This window comes from Peromyscus californicus, unplaced genomic scaffold, assembly GCF_007827085.1.
Source record: "Peromyscus californicus insignis strain IS unplaced genomic scaffold, ASM782708v3 Scaffold_20__1_contigs__length_68692818, whole genome shotgun sequence".
Lineage (NCBI taxonomy): Eukaryota > Metazoa > Chordata > Mammalia > Rodentia > Cricetidae > Peromyscus > Peromyscus californicus.
Window position 1 is genome coordinate 9,248,885 of NW_026294503.1, and position 20,212 is coordinate 9,269,096.

General features: G+C 37.0%; 1 protein-coding gene across 6 annotated transcripts in view; it reads left to right on the forward strand.

The window, feature by feature from the left end:
- The window catches only part of Oxr1 (oxidation resistance 1), a 398,709-nt gene that overhangs the window by 336,051 nt on the left and 42,446 nt on the right, over nt 1-20,212 (forward strand). For all 6 annotated transcript variants that reach the window (XM_052747729.1, XM_052747727.1, XM_052747728.1 and 3 more), the window contains 4 exons: nt 3,347-3,429; nt 7,104-7,211; nt 8,159-8,272; nt 19,620-19,772. In XM_052747729.1, the coding sequence (XP_052603689.1) occupies nt 3,347-3,429; nt 7,104-7,211; nt 8,159-8,272; nt 19,620-19,772 (458 nt within the window). The remainder of the gene's footprint in view (nt 1-3,346; nt 3,430-7,103; nt 7,212-8,158; nt 8,273-19,619; nt 19,773-20,212) is intronic.

Below are 20,212 nucleotides of genomic sequence, written 5' to 3' on the forward strand. Positions count from 1 at the left end.
TGTTAGAATCTTACTAATTTTTAGTGGACCATTAAATAAGATTTTTATGATGAGCTGTTTTATCTACTATTTTTTCCATTTTATAATCTGGTATTTACTCATTGTTATTTTTACAATTTGTATGTTTATAATGTTCCCAATTACTTTTACTAGTCACCTTTTTATAATTTATTTTGGATCGCTAGACCTTTTCTTGTATGTTCTTTATTTCTGGGGTTCTCATTTTGATAAGACTGCTATGATTTAAGTCTGTGGCATCGAATGACAGTTTCATATGCCTGCATTCCAGATTGTTCACTTTTTCCTCTAGTTAATTTGCTTTTCATGCATGAATTATTGAATAACTCTTTGATATTTCATGCACAGTTATTTAATCTGGAACAAAAACAGAAATACGTTCGTGAGCAAGCATATGGTGTGTGTGTGTAGTAACTTTTTAGGACTTGCATCTTTTCTCTGGGATTTCGGTTGATGGAGGAGCATCCTGTGTGAGAATCATCTCTGATTGGGGATACAGGAAAAGAAAGCTATAGGTGTCATGGTACATGCCTTTAATCCCAGCACTTGGGAGGCAGAGGCAGGTGGATCTCTGTGAGTTCGAGGCCAGCCTGGTCTACAAAGCGAGTTCCAGTACAGATAGGGCTGGAAACCTTGTCTTGAAAAACCAAAAGAGAAAAGAAAAGAAAAAAAAATGGCAGCACTATGTCCCCATTACTCATCTGACATGTGGTATGGGTGGAAGAGAGATGCCCTCCCCGCACCTCCCACCAGTCAACTCCTGAGACAGGTGGAGGAGCTGGCCTTGGGGTCATAAGAGCAGGAGGGCTGTCCCTACCCCTCACCAGCTGCAGTACTCGGGAGAGTGGTCCCTGTAGCTCCTCTGGACAGCACAATAGAGCTGGCCCTAATGGTGCAGGTGTGGGAGAGACCCGTAGGGCTGGAAAGCAGAAGATCTGGCCCCAACCCTCCATCATTGATGCAAGAGGTGAATTAGCCCAGGACAATGCTGGAGAGCACACCCTAGTGGTAAGGACATGGGAGAACTGGCCAGCAGACCAACCCTACAGCTGCCCAGGCCCAGATCCAGGGTTATGATTTGACCTGCGTCAACATCCACCTCACCTATGAGCTGCTGGAGCACGTGACCTAACTTGCAGACCCAAAGCTGCAGGATCTCCACAACACAGGGTAACAACAAGATATTCAGGAAGAGCCTTAGTGAGGGGCCAGCATCCTTAATATAGTAGAAACCAGAGGCCTCGAACCGGACCAGTGACTCTTTGCAGTGTACACTTGGAAGTAAACATATATGGACAAAGTGGGTTATGGTATGACTCACTGTGTCACATTGCAGCTCCCATGATGAGATTTTTAACTTTTTTTCCATTTTTAATTTTTTTCCTTTTTTCTCTTAAATTTTGTTTTATTTGGGAGGGGGGGTGCAGGGGTGGAGGTGGATGCAAAGGGACAGGGAAATGAATAGAATCAAGATACATGATGTAAAAGACACATAGAATAAATAAAAGTGAAAAAGAAAGATAGCTCTAACAATCTACTGGGAAGACATATTTCTGTCCTTGTTCCTTTGGACAAAGGAAGTCATGGCCGTGTCTGACATCAAAAGAATGATCAAATTTATTTTATATTTCACCACAGGGAGGGATATGAGATAATGATCTATAGACTAATTTTGCATTGTATTTTTGGCTCCCTCTATTGACTACTTATGAAGCAGCAGAAGTAAGTTATTTTCTCATCCAGACAAGCAATCAATAATGTATGTCAGATATATACGGGAGGCTTAAAATAATATTCTGATGGGCAAAATTAACATTCTTTTAAAGAATTTTAGCATTTTGCCCTCTACCAGAAATGTGGGCCTGGGCCTGTTTTCCTACAGACAGTATGTAGTTAAGCGTTTGAATTTTTACCCAGTCTGGTATGTGAGAAATGGTATCTCACTGTGATTCATATTTACAATTCACTAGTTGTCTGCGAACCCCAACATCCTTGTGAGTTGTCTGACCGTGCCTTTTGCCCATTGCTTACCCTTGAGTTTTAATATTCCTCCCACTGTAGTTCTTCAGATGTTTGAGATACAGAAGTAAAGATGTATCTGTTTCTGTGTGCACACAAATCTGCCCTTGTTCCTTTGTGATGTATACACTGTAACTCCTTATCTAACCTTTTAACATTTATTTATTTGTTTAGGGTGTGTGTGTGGGGGGGTGTGCCTCTGTGTCCAGTGGCCCAGAGATGGGTCACCAGGTTTGGAGACAAGTGATTGTACCTGCTGAGCTGTCTCATTGGCCCGTATCTAATCTTTTGTATGGAACATCTAGACAGCGACAAGGACTGCGGTAGTACTAGTTTAAATGGTTGTGTCAGAATAGAGAGTTAGGCCATCCAAATGAGTTGTCTGCCGTACTCCAGACCCTTTATTAGGCACTGAAGAGAATTTGGAGACTGAAGCAAATCCACATATTGGAGGTTATAGTTTAGTGGGAGAGATTAAAAACACAGATGGCAATTTTAAAACTGTAGCAGATGAAGTGGAGATGTAAAGTTTTGTAATTAATAGCAGTGGTTGGCCTTGCTTCTCAGGAAATTTTAGGACAGCTTTAACTTTTCTGCATTGGCTTTTGGGGACTTCAAACATTACTGTTTATCATCATTTAAACGGTCCATCTGACAGCTGATGTACTGTTACAAGGAAGTGCAGTCTAGTGTAGTCAGGGTCAAGTAAGTGGATAGTGGGAGAACCTCGAAACCTGCACTTTTCCAGGTTAGTTTAGTTTCAGAACTAATCTTTCGTGGAGAGTGGTTTTAATTTGGATCAGTGTAGTACCTGGCTGCATTTACTATCTTATTTAACTCTGAAAATTTGCATTAGTATTTTAGGGGTTTTCTTGTTGATCGTTTGAGATGTTTAGATAAGGTGCTACTTATCACTTCAGTCCATGGAGTCATTGTTACAGGGAGAATAGAGGAGAAGACTCACAGGCCCAGATTTCAGACTGAGGCCAGTAACTCCCTGTTGCTGATGATAAAAAAGCCACATGAAATCTCTTGATAAACAAATGAAAAATAATTAACATTTGATTTAAAATTATGCAGTATCATATTGTACCATAGAGATGACTATCTTTATGACCTATAGGGAATTTTTCCTGTGCATATTAATAATATCTTTTCCAGACATTATTTAATAATAGTAATAACAATAATAATAACGCCTCTCTAAATTAGTGAATTGTATGTCTGGAAGTAAGCTCCTTCCTGCAGTTGTTGGCATTATTCTGAAAGGAAGATGAATTTAATAAGTGTTTTGCTTTGATTTTCTTAGACACTGGCCAAAAGAAGACCCTAGACAAGAAAGATGGGCGAAGGATGTCTTTTCAGAAGCCTAAAGGAACTATTGAGTATACTGTAAGTGACTTTGGCAAAAGCAATTTATCTTTGTCACAATCTTACTAAAGGCATTTTCTGTTTGCAGATGAGCCAAGCATTGTTAATTGCCTCATTTTAAAAATCTGACTTCTTTTGTGTAGCTTTCCTTAATAATAATCCTTTGATTCTTAATTGCATTTTATGACTTGTTTTCCTTACTTTGTTGTATAAAGACAGTTATTCTGGCAAATTAAATTTAATATTGATGGTAATTTAGAGTGAGAGTTCCTATGTTGCAATAATTTTAATAGATTAGGCTTTTAGGAAAATATTTGCCTTTTTAGCAGTGTGCTCTTGATTGGGTTCCCAGCGGTGCTAATGTTAGTGCTAATGACAGACGGGACCCTCATGAGCTAAGTTGAGTGCTAAGTTTCCTCAGCTGTGAAAATGGTTTTTTTTTTTTTTTTTTTTTTGGGTGGTTGTTCTTGAAACGACCCTCAGATCTCTCTCTATATATATTTTTCTCATTTCTTGTTACTGTGAACAGTTGAAGTGACAAATTAATTTTGGAGTGCCATGTTTTGCTTACTTGGTTGGATGTAAACAAGTTTGATTTAGATGGTGCTAACCATGTTGTAAGGCAAATATATGAATTCATATTAACTTTGTTACTTGGTATTTTTTAACATATTATAGCAATTAAGGAGAAAGTAGCAATCTTCAACATAGTTAACATTTCTTCAGTGTTCAGACCTTCCAGCATGAGTCTAAACTACTTAGCATGAATTCTTGAACATTATCAAAATTGAGTTATACATTTTTATATATACTGTACTTACATATACTTTTTATATACTGTATATATACTTTTTATATACTGTATATTGACATTTGTCATATGTAGCACAAATCTTAAAAGGTCTTATTAATAAAAAAAACTCAGTGCCAGCTATTGGGGTAAATTCTGAATGATCAGAGAAGCAGAACAAGCCACAACTAAGCTCTTCTCGCCAATTCCTCAGCTGATCCTGTTTCCTCAAACTGGAAGCCTCTGAGTCCTCATCCGTGTGGATCTCAGCTGAACTGCTGCTAAAAGCTAAAAACTTAACAAACTTAGTTCCTGGTCCTCATGCCTTATATGCCTTTCTGCTATCTGCCATCACTCCCTGGTATTAAAGGCTCACTTCTTGGGATTAAAGGCGTGAGTCACCATGCCTGGCTGTTTCCAATGTGACCTTAAACTTACAGAGATCCAGATGGATCTCTACCTCCCAAGTGATAGGATTAAAGGCCTGTGTGCTACCATTTTTTGTCCTCTATGTCTGTCTAGTGGCTGTTCTGATCTCTGACCCCAGATAAGTTTATTAGGGTGCACAATATATGGGGGGACACAGTATCACTACAGTCATATTATTTTCAAAAGGCTAGAAACTACATATTTAGGTAGGATTAACTTCTGTCAAAAAAATTGGATTTTAAAGCCCACTACAACCCTAACTTATGTGTGTTTGTACCTATACAGTTGAGATGAGAAAATGAGTTCAAATAGTAAAAGGCTAAGTAACAAAACTTAGAATATTCTTAAATGTTTGCAAAGGCGTAAGATTTGAGACCTAAGGTCTATCATTGTGCTATAAAAATGTACATGATATAGTTTTTGATGTTCATGAACTATAAGATTTTGTTGGTTTTGAATTTAGAAATTTGTCATTCTTGAAATGTAATAAGACATTTGAAGCAAAATTAAAGTAAGAACCATTTATTGTGGAGTGAGGGAAGGCCATGAAAACCTGAAAAAAAAATTCCTTTCCTTATGACTGACTCTTTAAAAGCTCATATATTGACCAGAAATCATAAAACATTAACAGGTCTTATTTATTTTTTTATTACACATGTCAAATTATAAAATGCAAGAAATGTGAAATTCAAAGCTAGATATTGTTACTTTATAGTCTTTTTCTATAATCTTTAAAATACTTACATGAAGTCTAACAAATCTTCACATAATATGACTTTGTATTGACTGCTGTATTTATTTCTGTGTATTTCTCTTATGATAAAACTTCTGTACCACAATGTACTCTTCAAGTTTCTCTTCCTTTAAAATACTTATGCTCCAGACTTGGTATAACTGTCTGTAACTGTAGTCCCAGCTCTCTGGAGGCTGAGGCAAAGCAGGATTGTCTGAACCCAAGAGTTCCAGGAATTTTGCAAAGCTGTTTGAAAAATACATGCTATCTAGCTTAAATATATTTACAATACTACCTTACGTATCATAAAGTTAATTATTATATTTTAGGTAACCTAAAAGTTAAAATCAGATCACACACACACACACGCACACACACACACACACACACACACACACACACACACACAGAGTTTTAATTGTAAAGTCACTTTCAATGGGAATTAAAGTGGGCCATAAGAATGGTGTACATGCAGACTGTCTGGGAATGGTTAACTCCATTGGAGAAGCACCAGCCTTGCAGATGGGATCTTATTTCAGATCCCTCGGACCCGTGTGGAAAGCCAGGCCACAGTGTGTGCCTGTAACTCAGCAGAGGGGAGATGGAGACAGGCAGACCCTGGGAACTCGGCCTTCAGCCAGAGTAGTTTAGTCAGCTTGACCATTAACAAGAGACTGTCTCAAAATATAAGATGTAAAACATTCAAAGATGACACTGGTCATTGATCTCTGTCCTCTACACATTCATGTACATGTATGTACAGACAGACATATACATATGTGTTTACAGACTCTATATGCACATTCAGAATGTTATACATTATCATCTTTTGAAAATTTAGTATACCTTTCTACTGAAATACTTTCCAGTTATTAAATCCATTGGCTTTTTCTTTTTGCTGCTGTTTATCATTTCATCTTTCCGACTTTTACATTTTTCTGTCCTTTATTTATTTCTATTAAAGTTTCAAGTGACCTGCGAAATAATCAGCTTCGTTATGGAATTGTTGTACATGTATGTCATTATATTCTTTGTTCTATTGGTTTCCTTTTCCCAAGCACCCTTATCCTCTTCTGGCTAGTTCCTTCCTTCCACCAAATAGTACCCCATGCATTCTGTTTACCCTCTTTCCCTCTTTCCTTAGGATCCCTTTCTAGTTTCCTGACCCAGGGCACAAATGGTTTTTTGTTTTGTTTTGTTTTGTTTTTCTGTTCCTACCTTCCCAGATGCTTGCATTTTCTGCTGCTGTCACTTCCTGTTTTGGAAACTGCAGCTCTTCTCTTCGATCCTTTTGTGATACTGAATTTTCTTTCTGTTTCTAACGTGTGTGATGGGGGTATGTGCAATGAGGTAAGTTAACTCAGACCCTTGAGCTGGAGTTACAAACCGCTGTGAGCAGTCTGACTTGGGCTGGGAATCCAATCTGGCCCCGTATTGAGCAATACAAGCTCTTAACCACTGAGGTGGTTCTGTCTCAGGTATTTTAGTGCTTTCGTAAAGTCAACATGCTGTAAAGATTTCAGTTTGTGGACTGTGGTAAAGCACACATTTTACCATGCTCTCTGTCTTAGTGGGTTGGAATCATTGTAGAATGTGATATTTCTAGAGCATTTTCTCAGAAATTATGATTTATGAATCAAACATAAGATTGTTTCCAAGATCTATTAATATTACATAATCACTCAATCTTATAATTTATTCTGTTTTAACAGGTGAAAGTAATCTATTTCTCCTTTTAAACAGGTTGAATCAAGGGATTCTTTGAATAGCATAGCCCTGAAATTTGATACCACACCCAACGAGCTTGTTCAGTTAAATAAGTTATTCTCCAGAGCAGTCGTGACTGGGCAGGTATTGGTTTTATTTAAATGTATTGATGTTTAAAATTATTGGGAAAAACATATTTATTTTTACGTAGTTAACAGTGTAGAAAATATGAGAATAATTTTTTTGTGTTCTGGAACAAATCCTATTGGCCAGATAAAAGTACAAGTCACATCTATTAATTCCCTTCTTAAAACAACTGAAAATAATTGTAAGTTATATTTCAAATATAATTAAGAACTTTTAAAAACACTTCAGACATCTTATGTGAATTGACAGCATTTCAGTATTTTTAAAGGTCAGCTATCCTTCAATCTCTAGCTTGCTTTCTGGAAACAAGTTAACAAATTAGAAACAAACAAAGTTAACAAAAGAAACAAACAAGACTATTTTCTTTCGGAAATAGTCTAGCCTGTACCAGGGGGTTTTATTTCTATTGTTAAGTTTGTCTGTGATCCTTAGAAAATGTTCTATGTAAATACAGTACTCTAACAACTTTCCTTATCTGTGATGGTGACTGTGTTGATACATCACTGTGGAACTAGTCACACAGTCAGGCTTAATGTATTGCTGCTCTATTGCTAATGTTAGCACTGCTGGAGTGAACACTTGTCTATTTTATACATATTCCACAGCATACTTTCCTACAAATAAATTGTTGGGTCAAGGAAATATGTAGTTAATTTCTCTAGTTATTCAAGTTGCCTTTAAGATGACCACATACAGTAATAGTTTGTTTCTATGCTATGTCAATGGCTTGTTTTAATAACCATTTCTAAATTAATTTCTTAAATTAAATTTAAAGTGTTTATTTTTATTTTTTCATACTTAGTACAACATATGATATACTGTTCTACTCTTATAACCTGAATTTTTTTATTGCCAAAGGTCACTATCAAATAATGCTATAAGTGAGCATTATTTGGCCATTAGTATTTGTTTTTCTGAGTCTGTATATGGACATTTTATTACAGGTTTTATACGTTCCTGATCCTGAGTGTGTCTCCAGTGTTGAGAGCTCTCCATCTCTAAGCCCAGTAAGTCCTCTGTCACCAACATCATCCGAGGCTGAATTTGATAAAATCACTGTGAGTATCCTACTTTCAACCATTTCTGTGTAGAATTTACGTAGTGTACATATTACTCGTCCTGCGTGGTTTTCATCCTACTTGACTGTGCTTAAAGTGACTATAGATCCTTTTATTTTGTTAAAGTGCTGATCTTCGATTGATATACCTTTGGTAGTAATGGTCCAAGACAGTCATCATTTCTGTCTTACGAAACCATAAGAAATTTAATTTTTCAGGGACTTACACCTAACAAAAATGAGATAAGATCATGTCTGCTTTGCATATTTATTTTCTGGAATCTGTATTTGTGTGTGTAGAGGTATGTGTGTACACACATGCACATGCACATGATACATGCATACTAGTACTTGGAATTCTTTAAATTGAATTCATTTTCGGTGCACTGCCTTTGAAGAATAAGAATTTATCATCCTCCCTATTCCTTTCAGGATTAATAGACTCAGTTAATTTATTCAGCATGTGTAAGGAGAAAATGTTCTAGGTAAGCTAGATTTACAAATGAGTTTTAAGAAATCAAGTTGCATTTATAAGTTAGTCTCTCCAAAAAGAATTTTTCCTATGTTAACTAATAGTGATCATAATTTCCTGTTTTCATAATGCCTATTGGTTACTTATTAAAAAATCTTCTTTTGCTGGGCGGCAATGGCACATGCCTTTAATCCCAGCACCTGGGAGGCAGAGCCAGGTGGATCTCTGTGAGTTCAAGGCCAGCCTGGTCTACAGAGCAAGATCCAGGACAGGCACCAAAAACTACACAGAGAAACCCTGTCTCGAAAAAAAAAAAAAAAAAAAAAAAAAAAAAAAAAAAAAAAAAAGGAATCTCCTTTCTTTGGGTGACTTAGAGTCTTTGGGAAGCTGGTTGGTGTTGGCCCTAGAAGACACCTTTTTATTTTCTGCCCCAGTTTACACTCAGAGTTTGTTTCAAATGGCAAACTAATAACTAAACACAAATTGTGTATTAATTTGCCTCACAATTACTTAAGCTCTAGTATTCCACTTTTAGTTTCTAAGTTTAGTATTCTAGTTCCCCCATCCCGGTGTGTGTGTGTGTGTGTGTGTGTGTGTGTGTGTGTGTGTGTGTGTGTGTGTGTGTGTGTGTGTTACTGCTGGTGTTGGTGTATATGTATGTGTTTGTGTGACGAGACAGGAGAAGGAAGAGAGGAATGGATTACGGGAGGGCGATGGAAACCTTGGTACTAGAAACAATCCTAAGTACAAAATTCTGTTTCCTACACCCTGGAAATGTACACTGGGGATAATCTTGCACACTGATTTCTGTGTGCTGTCACCCAAGGTCAGGAATTTGCTGCTTGATCTTTCATGGCACTGTTGAGAAAGTTTGGTGTTTCAGAGCATTTCAGAGTTTGAGATTTAGAGTGCTCAATCTGCATTATATTTATTCTCATCGATAAGAGTGGAAGGGAGAGTTTAATGATGGATATTGCAGACAATAACACAACAGCTTTGAACTTGTTTCTGCCACTTGGCAGGAGATGTGCCGAGTTTGATAGACAAGGAGAAATAACAAAAGAAAAATGTAGTCAGAAGTTGATTTAGATTGAGCTTCTAGCCCTAAAGTAGAATTATATAGAGTAAATTGCAGGAACTTTCCTGACTAGCAACCTGTGGGATTCCCTTCAGATCACATCTTTCTACCTCTTGGCTTGATTTTGAAATCTTGAAATAAAAAAGGAGATCAAATCAAAAAAGGAAGAAAAAGCAGATCCTGTCCCGAGTGGAAGTGGCTATCTGAACAGATCCCCTCCTGAGTGGTAATGGTCATCTGTCCTTTGCCTTGTAGATAAAAAGGGGAGAATAGCAAAGCCTTGTGAATGACCCCTTAACCCTAGTGACTCAGCTGCTCTCAGATGTGCTCCAGAAACTATCCTTTCCTCTGACTAGTCAAGAAATGAAGAGCTCATGAGGCATTCTCCACTCAAGGGCAGGCATCACCTTCTTCCCCAGAGACTGCATACCATAGTTAGAACGTTATTTGAAACAGTGATTTCTATAAATTATAGTTGTGCTTTTTGCATAAAATTGAATTTATTACTGAACTAAGATAATTTTCCTATGAAACTTTTTGTATATCTCAGGTGATAATTTCTACATTACAACTATTATTTGCCTCTTATGCTGTTATATTTCTAATTTTATATATATATATATATATATATATATATATATATATATATATATTCTTAGAAGAAAGAATATTATGTTTGAATATTACCTTTGGTTAGGTATGATACATACTAGCATCACATTAAATAATGTCTGTTAGTATTGCTACTACATGTTTATTGCAGAAATTTTCAGTCAGTATTTCCAATAAAATTGATTGCCTTCCTGAATGTTTAGTTTTGTGTAGCACATTATATATGAGCCTAAAATGTCTTGTTTATGGCTTTTTTAACATACACATTATCTTCTATATTTTTAAATAATTTACTTCACATAAAAATATTATCTTTGAAAATTTAAACATTGAAACTATTTTTCATTTTTATTCACCTGTGAATGAAGAAACATAAGGAACCATAGAGTAAATGTCGGTAATGTAGCTAGAATTTACTATGTTGGGTAAAATTATGAGCTTATTTATTTATTTGTTGTTTTTTAAAACTGTCTTCTGAATCCGTGGCTTTTCTTGAAATCACTGTGTAGCCAAGGATGGCTTTGAATTTATCTGACCTCCTGCTTCTACCCTGTCAGCCAGCCCACCCCCAAGTCCTAGGATTACAGGTGTATGCCAATATGCCTGGTTTTATGGGTTCTGGAGACTGAACTCCAGGTTTTGTACATTCTGGGCAAGCACTCTACCAATGGAGCTATATCCCCAGCAATCCCAAGTACTTGAGTTATTTGTTGCTAACCTCACTTTAAGAGCAGAACACTGTCTCTGTGCATCTTTCTTTGTCCATGTTAGATTCACTGCACAGACCTCTGTCTTGACTGCATCTTTGGGACCCCTTCCCATTTTTTTTTTTCTGTTGGTGTGAATATTTCTGGAATACTGGCAAAAGATGAGAGGGAAGAAATGAGGCCTGAGATCATTAATTTCCTAACTCCCTCCATACAAAGTCAACATGAAGTGGCCTCATCCTTCAGGGTCTCACCAGAATACCCTTTCTTTTGTTTAGACTGGGTGTCTATTTCTCCTTGTCTCGTTCAGGATAGGCTCATAAAAGTCTTATTGTTCACCTTAGACTGGTGTATGCCCTTTCGGCCTCTGTAAACAATTCCATTAGTCAGCAGTATTGGAGTTACTCAGTTTTTTGTTTGTTACTATTACTTTGTGTACTATTACTCAGTCACTACGTTTGGTTAGTGTCTACATAACCAATACACTGTTAGATCTGTTGTACAGAAGATGGCATTATAGAGGAAGTATTAACTAATCTGCATCTGAGATTACTCAGTTTGGGTCCAGAAGCTTTGTTCTACATTAATGTTAATAATTGCTTTATTCTGGAAATTGATCTCTCAATTCAGTAAATAATTTTACCCAAACAGAGAAGTAATACTTAGCTATTGTTAGTGGTTATGGAAACAGCTGCTATTTTCTACCATCCATCTTTGGAGTTGGTCTGTTGCTATGATAAAACACTCTGACCAAAAGCAAGTTAGAGGAGGAAAGGGTTTACTTGGCTTACACTTCCAGGCAATAATCCATCATGGAGGGAACTCAGGGCAGGAACTCAAGGCAGGAAACTGAAGGAAGATCCATGAAGGAATGCAGCTTACTGGCTTGCTCTTTGGCTTGTACTAAGCTAGCTTTCTTCCTCAGCTCAGACCCCCTGTATAGGGATAGTGCCTCCAGCTGTGGGCTGGTTCTGCACATCAGCAGTCTAGACAATCTCTCACTGACATGGCTACAGGCCAGTCTGATAGAGATAATTCTTTACTTGAGGGTCCCGCTTTCCAGATGCTGCTAGGTTGTCAGGTTAACAATCAAAACTAACTAGGACAGAGTTCTACATTTCACATTCTATAAGAAATACAGAACCTGGTTTTGTTTTGTACTCCTTTGGTTTCTCTTTTGTAATGTAAGTCTGTACAATATGATAAAGGATATCGAAGGTTAAAATTATAATATGGTGAAATCCGAAGAGGAAATGTTTAAATAATAATGTGGGGAAATGGAGTAATTTTGAAGTACGTTCAACTAAAGATTGAATATGCAGATAGTTACTGTTTCCTTAACACAAAACACTCCTAGTATAGTCAATATAAAAGATGGTAGGAGTAGAGCATTTGATTAGAAGCTCAGCGTACTACAGAAACATAGCTTTAACAGGGTTAAGATCCCAGCGAAGACCTGACAATCTGAATGAGGAATAAGCAGAGGTGGTAGCAGAGTTCAAGCATATTCAGTGTTCTTCTTACATGTAAATGGTTGTACTGCTATCGTTACTGTTGCCTTATACTTAAAACCACTTGCCCTCACTTTCATCCAAAACCTCAGAGCTTTATTTAAGTTGCAGTGCTTATAGCATCTCCTTAAAAATGAAATTAAGGCACAGAGCAGAGATTGAGTAATTAATGTAATGTCACAGTTACTAGGTGATAGAGCTGAGGATTAAACCCTGACTCTCTAGGTCTATATCTGTGGTAGATTCTTAACCACCTGCCTTAGTCAGTGTTCTGTTGCTGTGAAGAGACACCATGACTGCTGCAACTCACATAAAAGAAAGCATTTTTAACTGGGGCCTGGCTTACAGTTTCAGAGGCTTGGTTCATTATCATCATGGTGGGAAGCATGGCAGCATGCAGGCAGATGTGGTGTTGGAACAGTAATTGACAGCTAAATCCTGATCTGCAGGCAGAGAGAAAGACACTAGACTTGGCAAGGGCTTCTGAAACCTCAAAGACCACTTGCAGTGACACATTTCCTCCAACAAGGCCTTGCCTGCTAATCCTTCTAATCCTTTCAAATAGCACTACTTCCTGGTGACCAAGCATTCAAATGCATGAACCTATGTGGGCCATTCTTATTCAAACCACCACATTACTCCTCCCCATTTTGCCTTAATATCCATTGTGTGGACTAACAAGAACCACTACTGTGCAACTGTGACATGTGATTCCAGATTAAAATGTGTGTCACAGGTTGTAGAACTAGAAAGTTCATAGAAGTCAGAAGGTGTGGAAGTAAAGTGCAGGACTTTGCTCAACCAAATAAAGATGACAGTATTACTGACTTGGTGATTCTGAAGGGTGGTTAAAACTATGCAGAGGCAAACGGAAGTATTGCCTTTTCAGTTTCAACTATTGGGAATTGTTTTGTTTACTTATTTGTGTGTATGTATGACTGCATACGCATGCATGTTGCCATGGAGGCCAGCAGAGGACTTCAGATCTCCTGTAGCTGGTTCCAGGTTCAGGCAGTTGAGAGCCCCCGATAGAGGTGCTGGCAACTGACCTGTGGTCCTCTGGAAGAGCATCACTGACTCTTAACCTTGGAGCCATCTCCACAGCCCCTGTGGGCTTTTTAATGTGTTCTTTCTAAATTATTTAAACATTACCCATTGCCACTATTAGTTTCCTGGTGTTTCTCTAATAAAAGATCACAATTTGGGTGTTTGTAGCAACAGAAACTTAATGTCCTCCAATTCTGGAGACTGGAATTCTAGTGGTTTATGGGACCGTTTTGCCTCCTCTAAAAACACACGGGTCCAATCTTCTCCTGCTTATGTAGTTGTGTTTGGTTAGAAATCTCTGTCGTGAAAAGAATCAAACCGTATCACTCCAGCTTCTGCCTTTGTTGGCACATGCCTGGCCTCTCCCTGTCCTCTAGTTTATGGGCTCCCCTGCTTCCATATGCCCTTTGATAAACTAAACCTGCAAAGGCCTATTTCCATATCAGGTCGCCATTTGCGGGTAATGGGAGTTGAAACTTCAGTCTATCATTAGGGAGACACAACATGGAACATTACAAAATTTCAAGAAAATTAGTTTATTGTCCTAACTTTAATTTTTATCATATGCTTTAATCACCTTTACTTTTAAGAAAATAAGGACTTTAGCATAGTTTTTGTTTGGGGCAGTATGAGTGTTTAAAGACATTTAAGAAATATTCTTTACTTATACATGGAATATATGCAGCAGTAAGATTAACGTCTCATACATGTGGACGTGCTTATCAATGTTTGTGAATTCAAACAGATCATATCCCTCCCTGCCATTGTCAGTTGGTGTCTAGATGTCATGTACTTGCACATTAATTGCAGATAATGGCAGTCATGGTATTAAAAATTTGGGACCATCAGAGCAATTTGAAAAGCTGGATATTCCATATCCTTGAAGAGTTGGCTCTCCAGGTCATTGTTAGGTCAAGAGCCTCTCCTGTTGTTTTATTCTCTATGTTTATACTCAGTGTGAAAAAGATTAATCCCTATTTTAAAGATACACATTACACAGAAAATATATGTATCTGTATTACCTGATGAGATTGGTTGAATTCTGGGGGGCATGGCCATAGACTAAGGAGTATTAACTAATATAAATTAGAATTCTAACTTCAGTGCTTTTCAGTGTAAATCTGAATCTCAGAATATATACACTTTGTTAAATTTAGCCAATTATTTTAATAAATGCTTATGCAACATAAATGAATAAATAACTTAAGTTGGATGTGGTGCTTTTCAACTTTAAAATCAATAATTTATTAGGAAGTCATGCTTTAAAATGTGTTTAATTTTTTTTTTTTTAGATTTCTTTATTTTCTCTTTAACATGTTTTAGTATCTTATCTGCATGTATGCATGTGCATTAGATCCCCGGAACTAGAGTTCCAGATGGTTGTTAACAGCTATATGGGCTCCTCTGTAGTGGTCCTAACTGCTGAGCCATTTCTCTATCTCCTAGTATATTTTTTTTAAGAGATTATGCTGCAATCATACCTTGGTCTTATATTCTCTGAATAAAATCTCATGGTTAATATCTGATGAATTAAAATTTTATAGTAAGACTTTGTATTTAGATTTTAGGAACCCATTCTTTATAGAAAAGAAATTTCCATATTTGTAACACCACACAAGTGGATAAGTTACTGAGTGACAATTCTTTTCTGGAATTTGGATGAGAGCATCTTTCTGTAATTACAATTTAAAAGGTGAGATCTCAACCCTAGACAAAGAACTAAGGAATGCTGAACATGGGAGAAATAGTCTCTCCTAGGGAAGAGCACACCAACTGGTTATCCAGTACCAAATAGTCGGTCCTGAAAACTTACATGCAAGTAACATTATAAAGTTACTGAGCAAGTTGTTGTTATGTGTTTAGGAATTTATATGTGCACACATATATGTAACAGCAATTAAAAAGAGGCCACGAGTTTGACAGGGAAAGAGAGCATAGGAGGATTTGGAGAGAGAAAAGGGAAAGGTAAAGTGATGTAATTATAATCTCAAAAAATTATTAAGAAATACTATTTTTCTTTTGAACTGGTGCTAAAAAGCTCAGTCATATCTAAAGCCAACATGAATCCCTTACAATTAAACTGTATTTTTTTCTTTACCTAAAAACATTTTTTTTATTTTATTCTTCATCTTGTTTTTATGCTTTATCTACTTCTTGGTTCTAAAAAGTAGAATAAAAATGAACTAATATGTGAGTAAACATAACTTACAGAAAGGGGTAAATGAGTTTTTGAATATTTTAAAATTTATGCATCATGCATACATTAGATGAAATGTATATAATATTGTTTATTTCTGTACCTTTATGGCTTTCTTCCTCAGACTTGCTGTCTTTTACCTACATATTAGTAGAGAATATGTCTGTAAGTTTTCACCCCATAAGAACGAAGTATGGCCTAGGCAAAGGGAAGTAGATAGATTGCCTTTGGCTTTTTCCAGGTGACTGTCGGGGGTAATACTGATGCTAGTTAGATAGCTATGTTTCTATTCAAGGGCCTTTCTGCTCCTTGTAGCTAAAACAATTACAGAGAAATATTAGAAAGCCCTCTAATGAGCTTCAAATCCACTGGGTCAAGAGCCGGACTCAGTTAAAACAGCTCTCCATAGAGATAATGGTAGTTTGAATAATGCACACTTAGGTAAGTTGTATTGAGGTCTGATCACAATCCTCTGAACAACTTCGATTATTTTAGTAATAAAATGTCTCTTTTGTGCTACACCCTGAGTATTCGCTAAGCTAACTTCTGTATTCTTTTTAATGGGATTCTATAGCCAGAAGTTTCTCCAGTCCTGCCTGGCCAGTGGTTGGGATGAATTTCTCCCCCCCCCACCCCCTCCCACCCCGTGTCCCACAGCTGCTTGGTCCCAAGTAAACACATAGAGGCTTATAATAGGAGTCTACCAGAGACTCTAGGCCTGTAGACTGAAAATGGATGCCCAATGTTGCAGAGGAACTTTGGGTGACTGTCCAGGCAGCCAGATGTCTCTGTCATTTCTAGAACTTTGGAATTTCCTTACAGTGCACTTACTTAGTAATTTACTTAGGTAATATTATATCCTTCTGGGGTCTTTGATGTAGTTGAAGACTAATAGTTATAATTTTCATTAATTATGATAAAAGATAAATTAGATATGAAACTTTAGACTCACAAATATAGGATAGGTGATAGAATATTTTCTTTAAATTTGCCAAATACAAATAGACTAAATATTGTAACTGTAATTCTTTCTTGATAACTTTCTTTTATATGTAATTTTACTATGTTAAAGTTAAAACCTTCCTTTTTGATTAGACAGAAAAGGGGAAGTGCTGTGGAGTGTCTTTCTGTATACTGTGAATATGTGTTGCTCCCATAGGCTAATAAAGAAAGCTGCATTGACCTATTGCAGGGCAGGATGGAGCCAGGCGGGAAAATCCAAGAGAGAGAGTGGGAGGACAAAGGAAAGTCAAGAGATTCAGCCCGCTACTGGAGGAGCAACAAGTTGCTCACAGACTGGTAATGCCAGGGCCACATGGCAACACACAGATTAATAGTAATGGACTGAGTTAAGTTGTAAGAGCTAGCTAGTGAGAAGCCTGAGCCATTAGGCCATATAATTTGCAATTAATATTAAGCCTCTGAGTGATTATTTCATAAGTGACTGTGGGACCGTGGGGCTGGGTGGGACCGGAGAAACTTAGGGCTACAGGATTCCATTAAAACATTGGACTTGCTAGAGGTACTGAGTTGTAGAATTTGAGACTGTGAGGGAACCTCAGATCATGGTGCTCACCAAAGTATGTCTTCATTTCAGGAGAACATTTGACTATACTTTGAATATGTGTGTGTGTGTGTGTGTGTATATATATATATATATATATATATATATATATATATATATATTGTCAATTACATGTTTCATAGTAGTGATACTCATAGAAAATAAAACCATAATTTGGGAGTAATTGAGCAGCTACAAATTGAATTTGTTGGTAGCTTTTTGTCGTCTTGCACCTCCTGATGATCGTTGATCATCGATTTTTTTGGAATGGAGCATTTTATCCATCTGGTGGAAGATTTGAAGGGAAAGTGTGTATTGCAATTGTATTCACTAGTTCCTGTGAATATTAGCAACCTCTTGGCAATCTGGATTTACTGATCAGGTTCATTTTCCTTGTTTGGCCAGTTATGGAATTTGGCTAAGCATAAGTTTAAAACTAAACCTTATGTGTTAGCTAAAAAGTTAAAGATATCTGTATATCACATGTAGACAGGGATTTCATGAACATTCATTGAAGTTATTGTTAATATCACATATGTAATTAGCTGCACTGACTGTATTTATATGTGACATAGAACTTTTAGATATATGGTAACTACCAAAGACAATGATATGTCTATAAAGCTATTAAATTCCATGAAGGTATAAAAGGCTAAGGATATTTTGTTAATTGATAAATTGAACATGCTATATAGCTGTTAAGATCTACTTCTTTTATGCGGTGAACTTGTGAGTAGCACTTAAAGTATCTTTGAACTTGGATAAACATTTTAAGTAAGTATAAAATTTTTAAAAAGTCAAATGCATCCAGCAAACTGTAAAGTAATATAAGGCATACTTTCAACTTTGCTCAGTAACTCAGGTATTTTCGTAGCACTTTAGAACTAAAATCAGACCTTACAATTGGTGTATTCAACATAGCTGTCAGAGTCCGAGCTACCTGTTACTGTCTAGAGTATTTATGGAAAAGTATACTTATCACTTTATTTCCAGTTTGTTTTAAATATTGTTGCAGCTGTGTTTCAGTATAATTGTTTTTCCTCATAGTTCTGTATTTTAACCACTCGGTGGCATTCTGAGAGGAGCCCCATGAATTGTGCTGCAAGAATGGCCCCTAGCTGGGTTGAGTGGCCCCTAGCCGGGTTGAGCTTTGGTCTGATGTGCTGAGGATTGGCACAGATGGACTTTTGATTTTGAAGTATGCTTTTCAAGTGGGAGTGTGGCTCAGTTACACAAGGGTTTCCCACCCACGTGCAAGGACCAGAGTTCAGATCCCCAGAACCCACTTAGGTGCTAATTGGGCATGGCAGCCTACCTGTAATTCCTATCCCAGAAGGCACACATGGGGAGAGAGGAAGACCAGACATATGGGTGTGATTGAGAAATCCTTCCCCAGTGGATAAGGTAGAAAAGCAATAGAGAATGACTCATTGCTGAATATCAGCCTCAGGGCTCCACATATACAAGGAACGTGCACACAAGGGTACTCACATACCTGCAAACTTGCATGTAAACAGCCATATACACATAGAAAAATATTCTTTGGATGAGTATATCTTCTTGCTTGCTATATCCTAAATATCACAGGCCAGCTCTTCCCTTTCTCTGTGCTCTGGCATCTCATGGATGCCACCGTGGTGTTATCAGAACCAGTGGTTTTATTACAAGCAGTTCTGCATGTGTGTTGGGGTTGGGAAGGATACAAGTTACTTAAATTTTAATGCTTTTTTTTTGTTTTTTGTTTTTGGAGAGAAGATTTCTCTGTGTAGTTTTGGTACCTGTCCTGGATCTCGCTCTGGAGACCAGGCTGGCCTCGAACTCACAGAGATCTGCCTGGCTCTGCCTCCCCAGTGCTAGGATTAAAGGGGTGTGCCACCCCCACCTGGCTTATTTTAATGCTTTTTACATTACACACACACACACACACACAGAATTCATATGCATCCTTGTACTATATGCATTCAAAAGGGAAGTTTATAATATATTTAAAATCTTCATTAAATTGAAAATACTATTGTAATTTGTGGTAATTTGGGGGGTTATCTTAAGAATGTGCTGAGAAGAAAAGTACCTACTGGGGAAGCTTATTTATTTACTGTAACTATGTATTTATCTAGCTTCATAAGGCGCTATTTTGTGTTTTATTTCACTTTGTTTAAGACTCCTGATGTTGTCCATCCAAAAGAAGGACATCCCTTATCCTCTGTTAGCAGTATTCGGCCTTCAAGAGTTGTATCTTCAACTTCTGAGGAAGAGGAGGCATTTACTGAGAAATTTCTCAAAATCAATTGCAAATATATCACCAATGGCAAGGTAATGATCAACATCTTAGTTTTCACTAAACTATGAAAGCTTGACATGTACATTTTGAGTCAATAATGTCAGCCGTTCATGAGTATTTATACAAGGTTTTAGTAACTATGTGTTTGAGTTAGAATGGCTTTGCTCATGACTTAGAGTCAGATGACCAGTAGTATTATTAAAGGTCATGGGATATAAATAAATTCACTACAACAAAGCACATGTAGTCTTTGCTGTAAAGATGATAAACACGTCTTTCAAACAGCAGCACTGACTATAGAGGGAGTGCTAGCTTTTGAAAATTTAGTATATCACAGAAATTGAAAGAATTCGTCTTTATTGAATACATACTATAAGGTACAAAGTATTTACGTGCATTAATTTAATCTATTAAAATAGGAATAAATATTCCTACTTTGGGGGCAAGTATATTACCTTTTGAACTGCTTTGG